The sequence below is a fragment of the Grampus griseus genome (genome assembly GCF_964374135.1).
Source record: "Grampus griseus genome assembly, chromosome: 13".
Lineage (NCBI taxonomy): Eukaryota > Metazoa > Chordata > Mammalia > Artiodactyla > Delphinidae > Grampus > Grampus griseus.
The window spans coordinates 40,746,090-40,764,516 of NC_139007.1; the positions used below are offsets into that span (position 1 = coordinate 40,746,090).

At 39.5% G+C, this 18,427-nt stretch overlaps 1 protein-coding gene across 2 annotated transcripts in view; it reads left to right on the plus strand.

Moving 5' to 3' along the window:
* RPF2 (ribosome production factor 2 homolog) overlaps nt 1-17,857 on the plus strand; it is a 35,494-nt gene extending 17,637 nt beyond the window's left edge. The window contains exons 8-11 of one of the 2 annotated variants that reach the window (XR_014297629.1): nt 9,144-9,246; nt 14,071-14,215; nt 14,966-16,958; nt 17,752-17,857. Coding sequence is in view for 1 of the 2 variants with exons in the window: in XM_082669023.1 (XP_082525149.1) it covers nt 9,144-9,246; nt 14,071-14,215; nt 14,966-15,145 (428 nt within the window). In the remaining variant the exon portion in view is untranslated. Of the gene's footprint in view, nt 1-9,143; nt 9,247-14,070; nt 14,216-14,965; nt 17,660-17,751 lie in introns of those variants that run through there. The other variant, XM_082669023.1, reaches the window with a different exon arrangement.
* The last annotated feature ends 570 nt before the right edge of the window (nt 17,858-18,427 follow it).

An 18,427-nucleotide genomic window follows, 5' to 3' on the forward strand; every position in this document is an offset into this window, starting at 1 on the left:
GCTCTTTACAAATCTGAGCCAACCAAAGAATGTTTGTGGGCAGACACATTGATTTCAGTTTTCCTTATTGGGATTAGTTATGCTCTTATTGTTAGGAATACAGTTTTCGGGACTTCTCATTTCTCTTGTTCATAATGGCTATTTTTGAAAAACTAAGTATCACTGTTAACCTATTTAATCCTTACTAAAACTCTTGAGTTTGGTAACATTTCATTTTACAGATGGGAAGTTGGAGGCTCAGAGAGGTTAAGAGCCATTAAGTAGGTGAAGCAGAATCAAAACCCAAAGCCTGTGCTTTTCTTCTTCTGCTCTTCATCCTGCCCATGGTGAATAATTCCTTTGCAGAGTCTTTGCTATAGGTTCTTACCTCTGTTTTCCATGAATTAAAAAAAAAAAAAGAAAAGGGACTTCCCTGGTGACGCAGTGGTTAAGAATCTGCCTGCCAATGCAGGGGACACGGGTTTGATCCCTGGTCCGGGAAGATCCCACATGCCACGGAGCAACTAAGCCCGTGCACCACAACTGCTGAGCCCGCGCTCTAGAGCCTGTGAGCTACAACTACTGAGCCTGCGTGCCACAACTACTGACCCTGCGTGCCACAGCTACTGAAATCCACGCACCTAGAGCCCGTGCTCCACAAGAGAAGCCACTGCAATGAGAAGCCCGCATTGCACGTTGCACCGCAACGAAGAGTAGCCCCCACTCACCTCAACTAGAGAAAGCCCGCACGCAGCAACAAAGACCCAACGTAGCCAAAAAAATAAATTAATTAAAAAAAAATCATACATGGAAGACAGCGACCAACACTTCTTTGAATATTACATAGCCCGAAACATCAAGGGAGTTTTTTTAGCCAAGATTCCTAGTAGTTGTACTGCGTTGGCTCAGATTTCCTGCTTTTTTCCCCTTGTTCTTCTGTATAATTATTATTAGTGAGGGAAGTACTTATAATTTGTTATAACAGAGCTTTGTTGCTTCTGTTTAAATGATTTTATCTTACTATTTTGTGCTTCCACTAGATGGCAGGAATAACCACATGATGCAGTAATGAGAGGGAGGGAGTGAAAACCAAAAAGGAATTAAGAAAGAAGAAAGACAGGTAGCAGGATGGAGTGACATTTTCTGGCACTAAGCAAAGTTGAGTTTTTAATATAAATAAGAAGTAAGAAAGTTGCAGACTTCTTGGTTTGTGTTGTGTGTTCAAATGAAATAATGTAGAGCAGTAGGTAAAGAGAATTTTATCAAGGGCTTTTTTCCTGTTTGGAAGTTGTGTTTTTGTTTTCTTTTTGTAATTGGCCAGAAAGAAAAGTTAACTTCAGTATTTTCATGCCAGATACCCATTTTGTTCATTCGAATTTTGCTTCTCTTTTGCTTTAAATATTATATAGATTTGTAGTTAATCTTAGCAGGTCCTGCTTTTCTTTACAGAAAACCAGTGCCTGTTTTTTGATTCAGTCCATCCTAATTTTTTTTTTTTTAATTCTGGTTGTGCCGTGTGGCTTGTGGGATCTCAGTTCCCCAAAAAGGACCAGGGATTGAACCCAGGCCACAGTAGTGAAAGCGCCAAATCCTAACCACTAGATCACCATGGAACTCCCAGTCCATCCTACTTTTTATGGTTATTTTTTAGTATGACTACTTCTCGTATATAAAGGTGATAATGAATCAAGTAATAGGTTAGTTTTATTAAGTGTTCCTTTAAAGCCTACCTTTAACTTAACTACCTAACTGGGTTTTATTTTTTTTTCTTCATTGCCTTTGTCTATATTAGTGGTCATATCTACATCTGTGGTCATTGTTTTAATTTTTTTAACCTTTCTCATTTCCTAATTCTTATTCCACTTTAATACATATAATAATGAAAATAACTGCCATAGATTAGGTCAGGTAATTTATTAAATTTAATCCTTTCTACAGCTCTACAGAGATAATTGTATTAGTCTGCTCAGGGTGCCATACAAAAGACCATAGACTGGGTGGCTCATAAGCAACAGAAATGTATTTTCTCACAGTTCTAGAAGTCCAGGTTTCTGGTGAGGACTCTCTTGCTGGCTTCTTGCTTTGTGTTTACAAGGCTTTTCCTTGGGGAGGAAGGGAAGGAGGGAGATAGACAGAGGAAAGAGGGGTTTAAGTTTTCTGGTGTCTCTTCTTATATGGACTCTAATCCTATGGGAGCAGACCCTACCCTTATGACATACCTCATTTAACCTTAAGTACTTCCTTAGAAGCCTCATTTCCAAATATAGTCACACTAGAGGTTAAACAAACATTCAGTTCATTATGGTAATAATATTCCCATGTTGTGGATGAAGAAATTGAGACCAGTTCACTGATGTCCAGAGTGAAGAGTTAGTAAGTGTCAGAATCAGGATCTTATCCATTCTCTGACTCCACATCCCCTAGTCTTTACCGTCAATACCCTGGTCATCCTCCTGTGCCCTTTCCCAGTGTTTTTACTCATGGACACAGTCACACTAAAGGTGTTATTTTTGCTTGGAATTGATCCATTGAAAAAATGTCCAAACTGGGGCTTTCTTTCTAATTATAACCAATTTATCTGCTACCCCCTTATTTCTGTTTAACCAGGTTTTTCTCCTTATCCCTATTCTCATAATATCTCCCTTTTTACCTCAACCATCATTCCTGCCCAGTTTAGGGTCAGCCTTTTTGACAGTGCTCTGAGTTTCAACACATTTTAATCCATCACCCCCTTGATGTTTTAGACTCCTCTTGTACTTTAATTGCTCCAGTCCTGGAATCAGCTATTTCTGTAAGGATCCTGGGTTTTTTTTAAGTGAGATTATTTTAGAAATCACATTTTGTGTGCTAGGGAGTATTTCTGGGTTGGTCATTGTTTCTAGGCTTTTTCAGTGGACAGAACTATGAGATTTATTTGTTAAGATAAAATATATCCTGAGTTCATACTGAAACTTCTAACTCAAATTTAGGACAGAAGGATATGTACACGTACATACCTTCTTTCATCCATGACAAAAATCCAGGTTCTCAATGACTCCAACATAATGATGCATTTACTTTATACTGTACTACACATACAACAGTCTCAGAATAAAATACTGTTATTACTACTGGTAGTATGAATATTGAGTGCAACTGAATGGTGTTTGGTTTCTTTTGTGTGTGTGGTTTTTTTTTTTTGCAGTTCTGTATGTCTATATATCCTATTAGGAATATGGTCAAATTACTGTGTTTTGAAGTCATTTGAAACAGTCCTTTTCTGTATGATTATGCCTTCAGCCCAGTACACAGGTTCATTTCATTTTGTTTTCAATTTTTAGGGATACTTTATTAAGTTTTTTCATTATAAATTATTTTTTGGGGTATGATTTACATACAATCAAGTGCACGTATTTATTTTTAAATTCTTTTTTTAATTCTTTTTTTTAAAGTTTTATTTTTTGGCTGCATTGGGTTTTTGTTGCTGCGCACGGGCTTTCTCTAGTTGCAGCAAGTGGGGCCAACTCTTCGATGCGGTGCGCAGGCGGTGGCTTCTCTTGTTGCGGATCACGGGCTCTAGGCGCGCGGGCTGCAGTAGTTGTGGCACGTGGGCTCTAGCGCACAGGCTCAGTAGTTGTGGCGCACAGGCTTAGTTGCTCCGCGGCATGTGGGATCTTCCTGCACCAGGGATCGAACCCTGCATTGGCAGATGGATTCTTAACCATTGCGCCACCAGGGAAGTCCAAATGCACATATTTAAAGTTTTAAAATTTAATGGATTTTGACATATTTATATACCTCTAAAAACACCACTGCAATCAAGATATAGAACCTTTCCACCACCCCCCAGAATTGCCCTGTGCCCTTTGGTAATCCATTATTTTTCTCTATTCTAAGCAAACATTGATCTGCTTTCTGTCATTTTTGCATTTTCCAGAATTTAGGTAAATGGAATCATAGAGTATGTACTTTTCTTGGCCTGACTTCTTTCACTCAGTTTGTTTTGAGATTCATTCATGTTGTTGTATGTATCAATCCTCCATTTCTTTTTATAACTGAGCAGTATTCCATTTATAGCTATTCTGCAGTTTGTTTATACCTTCATCTGTTGATGGACATTTAGATTGATTCCAGCTTTTAATTATTACCAGTAGAACTGCTATGAACATTTATATACAAATTTTTGTGAGGACCTATGTTTTCATTTCCTTTGGGTGAATACCTAGGAATAAAATGGTTGGATCATTTGAATAGCGTATGTTAAACATTTTTTTTTTTTTTGCGTGGGCCTCTCACTGTCGTGGCCTCTCTTGTTGCGGAGCACAGGCTCCAGACGCACGGGCTCAATAGTTGTGGCTCATGGGCCCAGCTGCTCCGCGGCATGTGGGATCCTCCCAGACCAGGGCTCGAACCCGTGTCCCCCGCATTGGCAGGCAGATTCTCAACCACTGTGCCACCAGGGAAGCCCTATGTTAAACATTTTTAAGAAACTGCCAAACTGTTTAACATGGTTGCACTATTTTGCATTCCCACTAACTGTAGGGGCTCCATCTCCTTGTCAATACTTGGTAGGCTGTTCTTTTTAATTTTAGTTACTCTAATAGGTGTTGAATACTGACAGTAATATGTTTCCAAAGTCAAATCTACAAAATAAAGGAGTGGTAGTGTTGCAGTTTTAATTTGCATTTTCTGGTGACTTATAAGGTTGAACATCTTTTCATGTGCTTATTGGCCATTTGTATATCTTTGGTAAAGTGTGTGTTCAGATCTTTGCCTGATTTTTTTATTTGGTTATTTGTCTTTTTATTGGGTACTAATGTGGAAGAGTGTGTGTGTGTGTGTGTGTGTGTGTGTGTGTGTGTGTGTGTGTGTGAGAGAGAGAGAGAGAGAGAGAGAGAAGTCTTTTGTCTGTCTGACATATATCTTTGAATATTCTCTCCTGGACTGTGGCTTGCCTTTTTGTTTTATTGATTTATGTATTTATTTATTGGCCACACCATGCAGCATGTGGGATCTTAGTTCCCCAACCAGGGATTGAACTCGCTCCCCCTGCAGTGGAAGCACGGAGTCTTTAACCACTGCACCACCAGGGAAGTCCCTTGCCTTTTTGTTTTTAATGATGTCTTTTTTAAAAAAAAAATTTTTATCGAGATATAGCTGATTTATAATATTATGTAAGTTTCAGGTGTACAACATAGTGATTCACAATTTTTTTTTTTTTTTTTTTTTTTTTTGCTGTACGTGGGCCTCTCACTGTTGTGGCCTCTCCCGTTGCGGAGCACAGGCTCCGGACGCGCAGGCTCAGCTGCCATGGCTCACGGGCCCAGCCGCTCTGTGGCATGTGGGATCTTCCCAGACCGGGGCACGAACCTGTGTCCCCTGCATCGGCAGGCAGACTCTCAACCACTGCGCCACCAGGGAAGCCCAATTCACAATTTTTAAAGATTATGCTACACTTACAGTTATTATAAATTGTTGGCTATATTCCGTGTGCTGTACAGTATATCCTTGTAGCTTATTTATTTTATGCATAGTAGTTTGTACCTTTAAGCCCGTGTCCCTCTCTTGCCCCTCGCCTTTCCCTCTCCCTACTGGTAACCACTGGTTCTCTATATCTGTGAGTCAGCTTCCTTTTTGTTATGTGCACTAGTTTGTTGTATTTTTTAGATTCCACATACAAGTGATATCATACCTTGTCTTCCTCTAATTTCACTTAGCATGATGCTCTCCAAGTCCATCCATGTTGCTGCAAATGGCAAAATTTCATTCTTTTGATGGCTGAGTAGTATTTCATTGTATGTATGTGTGTGCGTGTGTGTGCGTGTGTGTGTGTGTATGGACACTTAGGTTGCTTCCATATCTTGGCTATTGTAAATAATGCTGCTGTGAACATTGAGGTAGTACATGTATCCTTTCAAATTAGTGTGTTGTTTTCTTTGGTTATGTACCCAGGAGTGGAATTGCTGGATATGATAGTTTTATTTTTAGTTTTTTAGGAACCTCCTTATTGTTTTCCTCAGTGGCTGTAGAACTTACATTCCTACAAGGACTCCATTTTCTCTACATCCTCACTAACGTTTGTTATTAGTGGTCTTTTTGATGATAGCCATTCTGACTGGTGTAAGGTGATATTTCATTGTGCTTTTGATTAGCATTTTTCTGATGATTAGCAGTGTTGATCATCTTTTCATGTGCCTGTTGGCCATCAGTATGTGTTCTTTGGAAAAATGTCTAGTCAGGTCTGCTGCTTTTAGGTTTAAGTAGGTCCCATTTTGTTTATTTTTGCTTGTGTTTCCTTTGCCTTAGGAGACAGGTTCAAAAAAAAATATTGCTACAATTTATGTCAAAGAGTGTTCTGCCTATGTTTTCTTCTAGGAGTTTTGTAGTTTCTGGTCGTACATTTAGATCTTTAATGCATTTTGAGTTTATTTTTATATATTGTGTGAGAAAATGTTCTGATTTCATTCTTTTACGTGTAGCTGTCCAGTTTTCCCAGCACCATTTACCGAAGAGATTTTTCAACATTGTATATGCTTGCTTCCTTTGTCATAGATTAATTGACCTTAAGTATGTGAGTTTATTTCTGGGCTCTCTATTCTGTTCCATTGATCCATGTAACTGTTTTTCTGTCTGTCTGAAGTCAGGGAGCATGATTCCTCCAGCTCTGTTTTTTCTCAAGATTGTTTTGACTATTTGGGTCTTTTGTGTTTCCATACACATTTTAAAATTATTCTAGTTCTATGGCATTGGTATTTTGATAGGGGTTGCATTGAATCTATAGAGTATTATGGTCATTTTAACAATATTAATTCTTCCAATCCATGAACACAGTATATCTTTCCATGTGTTTGTGTTGTCTTCAATTTCTTTCATCCATGTCTTACAGGTTTCCAAGTATAGGTCTTTTAACTCCCTAGGTAGGTTTATTCCTAGGTATTTCTCTGACAGTGTGCTGTTAGTGTATAGAAATGCAACAAATTTCTGTGTATTAATTTTATATCCTGCAACTTTACTGTATTCATTGATGAACTCTAGTAGTTTTTTGGTGGCATATTTAGGATTTTCTGTGTATAGTATCATGTAATCTGCAAACAGTGATGTCTTTTAAAGAGCAGAAATTTTAAATTTTTGTGAAGTGTACTTTATCCAATTTTTTTCTTTAATGGTTGTTCATACAGTGTTTTGTTTAAGAAACCTTTGCTTATCCCAAGATTGCAAAGATTTTTTTCTCTTATAAATATTTTTTTGAAGTCTTATAACTTTAGATCTTACATTTAGGTTTATGATCCATTTTGAGTTAATTTTTGTATATGGTGTGAGGTAAGGGTCAATGTTCTTAAAACTTTCTACCTCATTTCATTCTTTTTTTGTTTTTTTTTTCTTTCTTAAAAGCTTATGGAAAAAGCACATGCCTATAAGGTTTGCATTACAAAAACTGTTTCAGGGGAGACTGGAATGTACATATCTTGTTCCCCAGAATGACTCTGACTTCAATAATGCTGCCACAACCGTGAGTGGGGCTTTATTAACTTGGCCACTGAAGGAGAGTCAGGTTTTGGCAAAACTATGGGAAAGTTCTTCATTAATTAAAATCAATTTTTAGATCAAAATACCTTGAAAACGTACATATTTGGTTTATAAAAGTACCCCCAAGGGATTTTTATTTGTGGTAGTAAGGAAGGGTGGTGTGTACAAGGGTATGCACACTTAACGTCTGCTTTATGTATGTTAGTGATGTGATTTTCTTTTAGTTATCTGTAAGAAGGAAAAAGCAAACTGTAAAAGATGTATATGTCCATGCACATGGAGATAATTCCCATCTTATGAGCTAAAGGGAGGAGGGAAGCAAGTGCTGAGTGGCTACAGATTGGGACAGAATGAGATATTTCCTGTTTATGACATCACCTGTCTTAGGGCACCTCTTCCTAAGTAATTAATTTGGATGACCCTTTTATGCCTAACTTTTTCTTAGCTAGATGTTATTCATGTATTCCCATTTAGCCTCCCCCCAAGTTCAGTCTTTTTATCTGTAAAAATGAGGTGACCAAACTTGTTTGCTGTTTTCCAAACTCTTTTCATTCATGTGCCACCTTCATAACGTTAGCCATGTCTGTGTAGTATCCATAGCATTGTTCACTGGAGATTTTTCTTTAAATTGACTCCTCTTTTTATTTTTATTTTTTTTTTTGCGGTACGTGGGCCTCTCACCGCCGTGGCCTCTCCCGTTGCAGAGCACAGGCTCCGGACGCACAGGCTCACCCAGCCGCTCCGTGGCATGTGGGATCTTCCCGGACCGGGGCACGAACCCGTGTCCCCTGCATAGGCGGGCGGACTCTCAACCACTGCGCCACCAGGGAAGCCCCTGACTCCTCTTTTTAAAAGGAAACCCTATGTCCCTACTCTCAGTGCAAAATGGTGTATGATAACATAAATAATGCATTGTAGATTATATCTGCCTGTGTATCATTTAAAATTATCTCATATGTGCCACTTGGGTATTATTACCACTCTGTGGGAAAACAGTCTACTCATTGATCTTGATGGTTCTTTTCTGGCTTTGACACTAGATAGCTTTTCTTTGCTCATATAATTGAGATACCTTGTTAGAATTTTCTTGTTTGTTGGCGTCTGCCATATGACAAACACTAGTTCAATTTAATAGTCAAAGTTTGAACAGCCATTTTTATAGACTTTTGCCATCTTAACCTGTCTGTCTTAGTTGATTAAAATTGTATACCTTGTTTTACATTTTCTAAAAAATTACTGTTCACAATAAACCTGTTATACTCTGGTGCTGAGCATTGGCTTAGAGGGAGAACTGCAAAACTGAAAAATTACATGGCTCAGTGAATTAAACAGAAATACAGTCATGAGATTAAATGGTAGAGGGGCGGGACCATCAGATTTTTCAGGCATGAGTTTTTGTGCTGCTTTTTAGATGAGATACAGAGAGTTGCGTTTAGAGTGCAGCTGATTTGTAACAATTAATCTTAATTAGTCTTTTAATTAAGATTTTAATTAATCAATTAATTAAAGTTAATTTTAATTAGTCTTTTAATTAATATTAATCTTTTAAAATTTTTAATTAATTATTTTAATTAATTTTAATTATTTTTAATTGATCTTTTAATTAATCTTAATTAATCTTTTTTTTTTCCCCCAAACAACCTGATGTGTGCTTTTAGATTTCTTCAGAGGCCCCACAGTATCAAATGTCCGTCTGGCTGGTTTAGAGTATGTTCTGCACTTCACTGCACTGAATGGGAAGATTTACTTTCGAAGCTATAAGTAAGTGCATTTCTTAGCATGTTTTTGTTAATCCTCAGGGTTAGCATTTTAGTGTGACTGTTTTATAGAGCTCAGACTTAGAATTGGTGTCTGGCCAAAAGTTTATTTGGAGAGTTTTCAGAATAGCAGTGACAAAGTAGCTCTGTGCTGATCCTCAGGTCTGTCACTCCCCTGCTAACTTCTGCCTCCCGGAAACCCTGCTTTTCCAGGGCCCTGGGGCATCAAACAGTATACTCCCTCTGAGCTTAGAACGCTTATTCAGTCCTAACTTGCCATACTTTTATGCAGTATCTCCCTGTTTTTCTTGACTAAATTTAGAGCGCCAAGCCACAAGTCTTAGCCCAGCCAAAGCAAATCTCAAAGTCCTGAGTCTAAAAAATGGAGTCTGAAAGTAATAAGATTCAGTGGCTAGATTCATTTTACCTTCTTTCTCCAGCCCAGGCCTCTACCCATACCCCCACCACAATATAAATATAAATCCTAACAAGCACATTCTGTTTTCATAAAAACCTTAATGACGTGCTGCAACTGCCTTTTGAGGTAAGCATGACTTGTTTTTTCCCTTATTTAAAATAAAGTGTTAGCGCTGATTGATGGAGCACACACTTTCCTAGAGAATACATTGACTCCCACTAACTGCCTCCCTTGGTACATTGAATTCAGCCTGACATCTGCTTCGCGCTGTGGTGTGGCAGTGCGGCCTGAGCGCCGGCAGCCCAGTGTTGACAGTGTCTTCGTGCAGTGGTGCTGTTTGTGCAACCATTCGTGGACTTCAGCATTTCATCCATGGTTTTAATTTTGTTTTTTTATCATAATGGAATACATGGTTGACCAGCTTGTGTCCAGTGAACATCCAAATGAACTAAGTAATCACCTCTTTTTTGTTAGTAATGTCCATCTTTGTCTCAACTGTATGGAGTCAGAGATGCTCGGTTCTTTTCACCACATGAGTGGTACCACCATTTCTATTTTTCTATTTTTTTCTCATTTAAATAATAACAGGCAAAGGATTTTATAATCATTTTTAACTAGTTGAGATTGAAAGTCCCTATAATCTGTTGTTTTCATTTCCAAACTTGATTTTGGGGCAGCTAAGAATATTATGAAGTAGGTGACTCCTATTTATAGAGCAAGAGATAAAAGATGAAAAATCACTAACATAAAAAAAAATCTTTTTGAAAACTTATGTTAAACAAGGAGACCCTGGGATACAAAGGAGCTAAAAAATAAAGATAAAAGTCTTTGAGAATGAGAAATGAATAATAATAATCTAAAACTCATGGTGAACAATTTCAAAGGAAGTATTCTCTTGTATCAGAACTTGTATTTAGTGAAAAGAAAGATAAATTTGTAAAGAAAGAAAGAAAATACAGAGAAATAAAGCAAAATGGACAGAAAATTAGCAAATCAGTCTTAAGAACAAGGATAAATTGGCAGTGTAACTACACATATTCGTCCGTCCACTTACTTTAAGAAGTATGTAATTGCTGGAATCACTGTTAGGTTAGCATGGCATCTGCCATAATGAAAAAAAAAGATTTGAAATTTTTACGAAATTATTTTATTTATTTATGTATTTATGTATTTATTTTTGGCTGCATTGGGACTTAGCTGCGGCACTCAGGGTCTTCTTTGCACCATGCAGGATCTTTCAGTTGCAGCACGCAGGCTTCGCTAGTTTTGCATGGGCTCCAGAGTGCGTGGGCTCTGTAGTTTGTGGCACATGGGCTCTCTAGTTGAGGCCCATGGGCTTAGTAGTTGTGACAGGGCTTAGTTGCCCTGTGGCATGTGGGATCTTAGTTCCCCTGACCAGGGATTGAACCTACGTCCCCTGCATTGGAAGGCAGGTTCTTAACCACCGGACCACCAGGGAAGTCCCAAGATCTGAATTTTTAAGATCAGAAACCCTATTGTAAAATTTTTTTTTTTTTTTTTTTGCTGTACGCGGGCCTCTCAGTGTTGTGGACTCTCCCCTTGCGGAGCACAGGCTCCAGACGTGCAGGCTCAGCTGCCATGGCTCACGGGCCCAGCTGCTCCACGGCATGTGGGATCTTCACGGACCGGGGCACGAACCCGTGTCCCCTGCATCGGCAGGCGGGCTCTCAACCACTGCGCCACTAGGGAAGCCCCCCTAGTGTAAAATTTTTTTTTTTTTTTCTAGTGTAAAATTTTAATCCCAGCTTTTCATATCTATATCCTGTAATACCTGCTAGCTATTGATTTGAAATAGAAAGTGGACAGTGTGATTGAGAGCAAGCTGCTACTGGGGAAAATCCCTAAATGTGGATTAGCTTAGCCTCCAAGGGCTGTGCTCTGCTTGGGAGGGGAAGGAAGAGGTGGTCCCGGGAATGAGCATCACCTCTGAGCCTAGTGACCTGGCTCTTTGCCAGGCTTTGCCACATGACATGGGCAAGTCACTTCTCAGGGCCCCTGTTTTTCCTTTGCAAAGTGTAGTAATATCATATAGGTAATTCTGAGGTCCCTCTGAGACGGATAATTCTCCTTTATGAGAGGGAGAGGGGTGCAGATAGAGGTGGGAATGTGCCATAGAAGTGTGTCTGACCTACTGTGGCTCCTCAGGCATTCTCACAGGCTGCTCTTGGGTGTCCTGCCCTCTTCCAACCAGCCCTTAGGCAGTTGGTTAAAGGTAGTTAATATTGACACTTACTAATTTGTGAAGATCAGTAAGGCTTATAAAATGGTTTTGAGCTTCTTGTATGAAAGGAACTCTGAGCATGGAATTACATTAATAGAACCTTTGACCTTTCCTGTTTGGGGGAAATAAATCATAGTGTTACTGGCACCTTCCTGTATATCCTATAATAATTAATTCCTTGGAGAATTTTATTCACTATAGGACCAGAGCTATTAATATGAAACTGAAGATCTTTAGTAACTGCCACGTATGCCTTTGCCATGGCATTGGGTAGGTTTTATGGGGAGAAATATGCAAAACAGGAAGTATTAGCATACCTTAAAAAGCAAACACAACATTCTAGGCAAGGAGTTAAGTAATGAACACAGAATGTCAACAGAAGAGAGGGATATGGAAGGGAGAAAAATAAGGAAATCGCAATTTAAACAAGAGTGGTAATGCCAGTCTTTCTCAAGAAATAGGCAAGCACAGTCTCCGGACGCGCAGGCCCAGCGGCCATGGCTCACAGGCCCAGCCGCTCTGCGGCACGTGGGATCCTTCCGGTCCAGGGCACGAACCTGCGCCCCCTGCATTGGCAGGCGGACTCTCAACCACTGCGCCACCAGGGAAGCCCGAATGTCACTTTTGATTTAGAGCTTATAGGGAAACAAAACAAACAAAGCTTGAGGTTAAGATCTGAAATGGAGATTTACATGGGTGTAAAAGTTCTGGGCAATAGTTCTTAACTTTCTGTGCGAGGGCTTTCTCTAGTTGTGGCAAGCGGGGGCCACTCTTCATCGCGGTGTGCGGGCCTCTCACTCTCGCGGCCTCTCTTGTTGTGGAGCACAGGCTCCAGACGCGCAGGCTCAGTAGTTGTGGCTCACGGGCCTAGTTGCTCCGTGGCATATGGGATCTTCCCAGACCGGGGCTCGAACCCGTGTGACCTGCATTAGCAGGCAGATTTTCAACCACTGTGCCACCAGGGAAGCCCAAGGCTGATCTTTTAAAAACATTATTATTTAGTCCTTTTTTTCCCCTGTATGGAGATCTGGCCACAGTAACAAATTGAGTCTTTTAACTCAAAAAACCTTCAGGTCTTTGAGCAGTTCTTGTTGTATCTCTCACAAAAAAAGAATTTGTGACTCTCCCTTCCTCCCCATTGTATCCTTCATATGCTTTCAAATCCAGAGCTATTTGGACATATGGTATCTAGAAAGTTGTGGTTTTGTTATATTAAGTTCATTCCAATCTATAGAGATCAGTAAATGTCTATGCTATGGACAAAAGTTGATTCTGAATAGGTCTTAGAGAAATAAGAATTTGTTAATCAATCATGTAATATAATGTTTCAAAAACCCAATTAAGATTTTTTTATGATCATGTAAATCTTACGTAAGATGAAGAAGTCAAATAAAAGGATTCCACTTCACTTCTTAGAACTATATCACCTGCTGTTTCTCAACAGTATTGCATACTGTTATGTTTTATTTTGAAAATAAGTAGACTAAAGAAAATACTTGGTCTTGGGGCTTCCCTGGTGGTTCAGTGGTTAAGAATCCGCCTGCCAATGCAGGGGACACGGGTTCGAGCCCTGGTGCGGGAAGATCCCACATGCCGCAGAGCAACTAAGCCCATGTACCACAGCTACTGAGCCTGCGAGCCACAACTATTGAGCCCACATGCCACAACTACTGAAGCCCATGCACCTAGAGCCTGTGCTCCGAAACAAGAGAAGCCACCGCAACGAGAAGCCATGCAGCGCAACAAAGAGTAGCCCCTGCTCGCTGTAACTAGAGAAAGCCCGCAAGCAGCAACGAAGGCCCAGTGCAGCCAAAAATAAATAAATAAAATAAATAAATTTATTTAAAAAAAATAAAAAGAAAACACTTGGTCTAAATATATAAAGTATTAAGCTTAGCCTTTCCTTTTTTTTTTTTTAATCTTTTTGGCCATGCTATGTGGTATCTGGGATATTAGTTCCCTGACTAGGGATAAAACCCATTCCCCCTGCATTGGGAGCGCAGAGCCTTAACCACTGGACTGCCAGGGAAGTCTCTAAGCTTAGCCTTTCTAAACATTTTATGATATTTTATGGAACTGTAATCTCCTAGAACAAAAATATTTGTGGGGAGGGCGGCGGGACTTTTATCAAAGTCAAAGCAACATTTCTTTTTTGCTATTTCATAAAGGTTGCTGTTGAAGAAATCTGGCTGCAGAACACCTCGGATTGAATTGGAGGAGATGGGACCCTCATTGGATCTGGTTCTGAGGAGGACACACCTAGCATCAGATGACCTTTATAAGTTATCTATGAAAATGCCCAAAGCCCTCAAGGTACATGGCTTGTAGCTTGGTGCCATGTTTATTTGTATATTCCATTCTTCTTTCCAAAAAAGGATTTGTGGCATATTATATTGAAGAGCATACATAAAGAGGTCAATAAAATAGATAAAATTAGACTCTCAGAGCCAAAGAAAGGAGGAAGAAGCAAATAAGCCAACCATAATTGATAATAAAATTGTAGAAACCAGGCATCAGGTGTTGCTGAGAGCTTCCTAGTAGTCAAGACTGCCAGTTTTCAGCAAAAATGGGGCTCATTTTAGGCATTGTGAAAATGTAATTTCAAGCATAGTATGTGTAACCCATACTTGCATAAAATGTGTTTTGACTTTTGAATGGTTTTAAAAAGCAAGTAGACATGGCATCTCTGGAATGCCAATAAAGATTGAAATGATAGTTATAATCCTTAAGCTAAACACAGGAGATTCTCTCAGTGCATGACAGTGATTAGTCTGTTGTGTTGCTTCTCAAAGTATGGTCTGACAGTTTACCTGAGAATTGTTAGAAATGCTGAATTTGCAGATCCCACCGGAGTCCTACTGAATTAGAATTGGCATTTTAACAAGCTCTGAGTGATCTGTTTATACCTAAGTTGGAGGAGAAAGGGCTGTAGGGCTATAGACTCTATATCATTAAAGGTGTGCTCATTAATGGAGATTGTTGATACGATAGTTGTTGTACACTAGATTTTTACCAGTTCATGGTAGTAGACCCAACTAAATATAATATATTCTTGTTTCATAGCCAAAGAAGAAGAAAAATGTCTCTCATGATACTTTTGGTACAACTTATGGAAGAATTCATATGCAGAAGCAAGACCTAAGCAAACTACAAACCAGGAAAATGAAGGGGTTGAAGAAGCGACCTGTAGAAAGGAAAGCAGAAGACCAGGAGAAAAAATCAAAGAGAATTAAAAAGGATTGATGGAATATAGCCAGTAACTGCATTTTTATTGTAGTCTTTACTTAGACTTATCAAGCATCAGTTATTTCAGAGTTTCTTGTAAGGTTTTATTGTATATTTTTATAACTTGATAATTTACCTAAATTATATATTATATACATTGTGAACAGTAACATACTAGTATTAGGTTGAAAGTTAGGCTCTTACTGGAGACATTACACCCTGGTATGCCGTTTTCTCTCTGTGATGTGACATTTCCCTCTGCCTACCCCATACAAAGTCTCCTATCTCGTTGGGTGGGTGAGTGAGGAGGGATCTCCAGAACAATCATTGGTATTTTAGAGAATTTTGGGTGAAGCTTTAGATAAAGGGAGGAAGTTATGGAAAGTAGCAATGCTCCAAAGTAACTGTATACATGCTCAGTATGAGCTACCTGGAAAGTTGACCCCATCTCCCAGCATATACATATAACCTGACTTTTATTTTTTTACTTTCCTGTTGTTTTACCTGAAATTCTACCAGTTAGAGATTAATTTTGAGATTTTAAGCTCTGTGTCTTAAAACAGATCTCTGAGATGTCCACTACCTGATCATTGACATGCTACCTTACTATTGATTAGTTTAAGAGATTCTGCTAATAAAGGAGCCCTGTTCCTCTTCTTTGGGAGAAAGAAAGTTTTGATAAGGGTTGAAGTGAGAAAGGAGAGATTAGATAAGTTAAGACACACGACATTTTAGGGTACTGGGTAGCCGTAGGTAGCTAAAGGTCACATGAAGGCCCTGGGTGTTTGCATACAGAGTAGGAGTAAGCCAAAGCCAAACAGCTTATTTTGAAATTTCTTGAAGACTGGCCCTGTGCCTAGGAAAGTGGGGGAAAGCTTTCTGCTTCCTGCTTCTCGTACTGCAAACTTGCGTTCCCTAAATGTACAATTTAGTTTCCTTGACTGAGTCCCTGGCAAAGAGGCTCCTTTATACAAGCACAAGCCAATTATGCTGTAAAAGTACAAACATACATAAACCATGATGTGTTATGTAAAGTAGAAATGCTATTGTTTTCATTTCCATGTCAAGGAGCTCCTCCATGTCTATGTGTGCATGCATTTATGTGAGTTTGCTAAAAGCTAGAACCTCAATTTTAGTTTTTTTATCCTTTCCCTTCTCTTTTAAACCCATTCCTTAGCCTTCCTTCTCCCCAGCCCTTTCCTGGCTAATAGTCTCTTAAAAAAGAGGGAGCTGGTATCACTCATTTACACTTGTTACTTGATTATACATTTAACCAAAGACTACACGGTTTTAGATCGGAAGTAGGCATTTGCATTATATGTCTAAATGGGGAGAGAGGGCGAAATTAAAATGATTCATATCCTGCCATCTGCAAGTAGATGGACAATGGACAATAGTTGGGGAGAAGGGGCGTCATGAAAGGGGCATCAGAAATGATGGATGCAGGACCTCTCTGGTGGCGCAATTGTTAAGAACCCGTCTGCCAATGCAGGGGACACGGGTTCGAGCCCTGGTCCAGGAAGATCCCACATGCCGCGGAGAAATTAAGCCCATGCGCCACAACTACTGAGCCTGCTCTCTACAGCGTGTGAGCCACAAGTACTGAAGCCCACGCACCTTGAGCCCGTGCTTCGCAACAAGAGAAGCCACTGTAACGAGAAGCCCACACAGTGCAACGAAGAGTAGCCCCCACTGACCACAGCTAGAGAAAGCCGTGCACAGCAACAAAGATCCAACGCAGACAAAAAAAAAAAAAAAAAAAAGGAAATGATGGATGCATAGCCCTTACCCAATGTGTGACCCCTGGCTGGTCCAGCTAACAATAATGAAGGTAGGCAGATTCAGGACGCAGAGCCATGGGTCCTTTTCACCAGCCACTTACAGGAAGGACCCTGCCACACTGTATGGCTGTTAGCATAACTGATGCCATCTTGGGCCTGTCCAGTTCCTCCTGTCCTTCAGCTGACCCTACCTAGGGCTGTACTGTGTAGTAAATCTCTGTTGTCAGGGGCTTTGTAGTTAATAGATGTTGTTTAATGACCATTAGGTCCAGGTGGCCCCTGTGCTGTTAGTCTCCAAACAATAATGAAGAGCTTCGCTGACGTATTCCCGGTGCCCATGAGACTAGTTACCCGTTCATAAATCTGGACTTTGGAATTCACTTCCTGTTTCCAAGCACGTACCCCCATACCCTGGATTAACTATAAAATTCTCCCAGTGGCAGTTATGGATGCTTCTGGATGTCATCCACCCTATCCCACCCTGTGAGCAAACTGCCTTATAATAAGCTGATCCACTGATTATATGGAGTGGCCTGCCTCATTTTTCGGTTTCAAGATCCTGTCTCAGTTTGGTGGGCGTCTTTCGTTCCCTTTGTATTTTTCCTATTTTTCAGGATGCTAATACTAATACCAAGCTATATATGATTTCATGAAATCTGATTCCTTTTAATAACTTAAATGCTGCTATTTGTTTTCTTGGTATTGAACATAATCCAAAGTAGAGATGTTATTACCCAAATCAATAAAGAAAGAGGGCAAAAAAGAACTTACCCCAAGTTAGTTTTCAATTATCTGATTATCTAGCTGCTTCTGATCTCTCCTTCCTTTCATTTATATTTTTAGCCACTTCTCCTCCCCCCTACCCAAGGGTGAGGCCAGGAAAGGATTCACAGAAGCTTTAAAATGGAAGAAGTTAAAATCACTAAAACCACTGCTAAATTTGACCAAGAAGAGAAGGTTTGTTTTTTAATGGAATTTCAGGTATCGATACTTTGTCCATTATAAAATTAAGAGCCTGCAAAAATACAGGGTCTTTATCATGTCCTTAATGCACTTTTAATCATAGAAATGGTCAAAACATCCCATAATTGCATGAAAGGCACATATATCCTAGTATATATATACATTATGAAATTATATAGACTATTATTCACATCCCTTTAAATAAACTACTGTAAACAAGAAGATAAATTAGGCTTGCTGGCCTGAGGTTTATGCCAGCTGTGAGAAGAAAGTTAATTTGCTTTTAAATGTATGTTGTTTTCCTCTCATACCAACAACGCGAGTGGTTGAAGTTTAAAATCAGAGAAAATGACACTGAGTTTCCTGTAAGTGGACCATGTTAGGCCATGTTAGAAAGTTTGACTGCCTTGCTTGAACTGGAGCCATTTTGCAATTTTTCCAATTCAAAACCCTTAGGGAAAAAGTTTTAGAACATGGCCAACCATGTTCTAGATAACCGACATGCATTTTAATTTTGTTCTTGTTCTGCTGCGTCCTTTAAACAACTTCCCTCCTC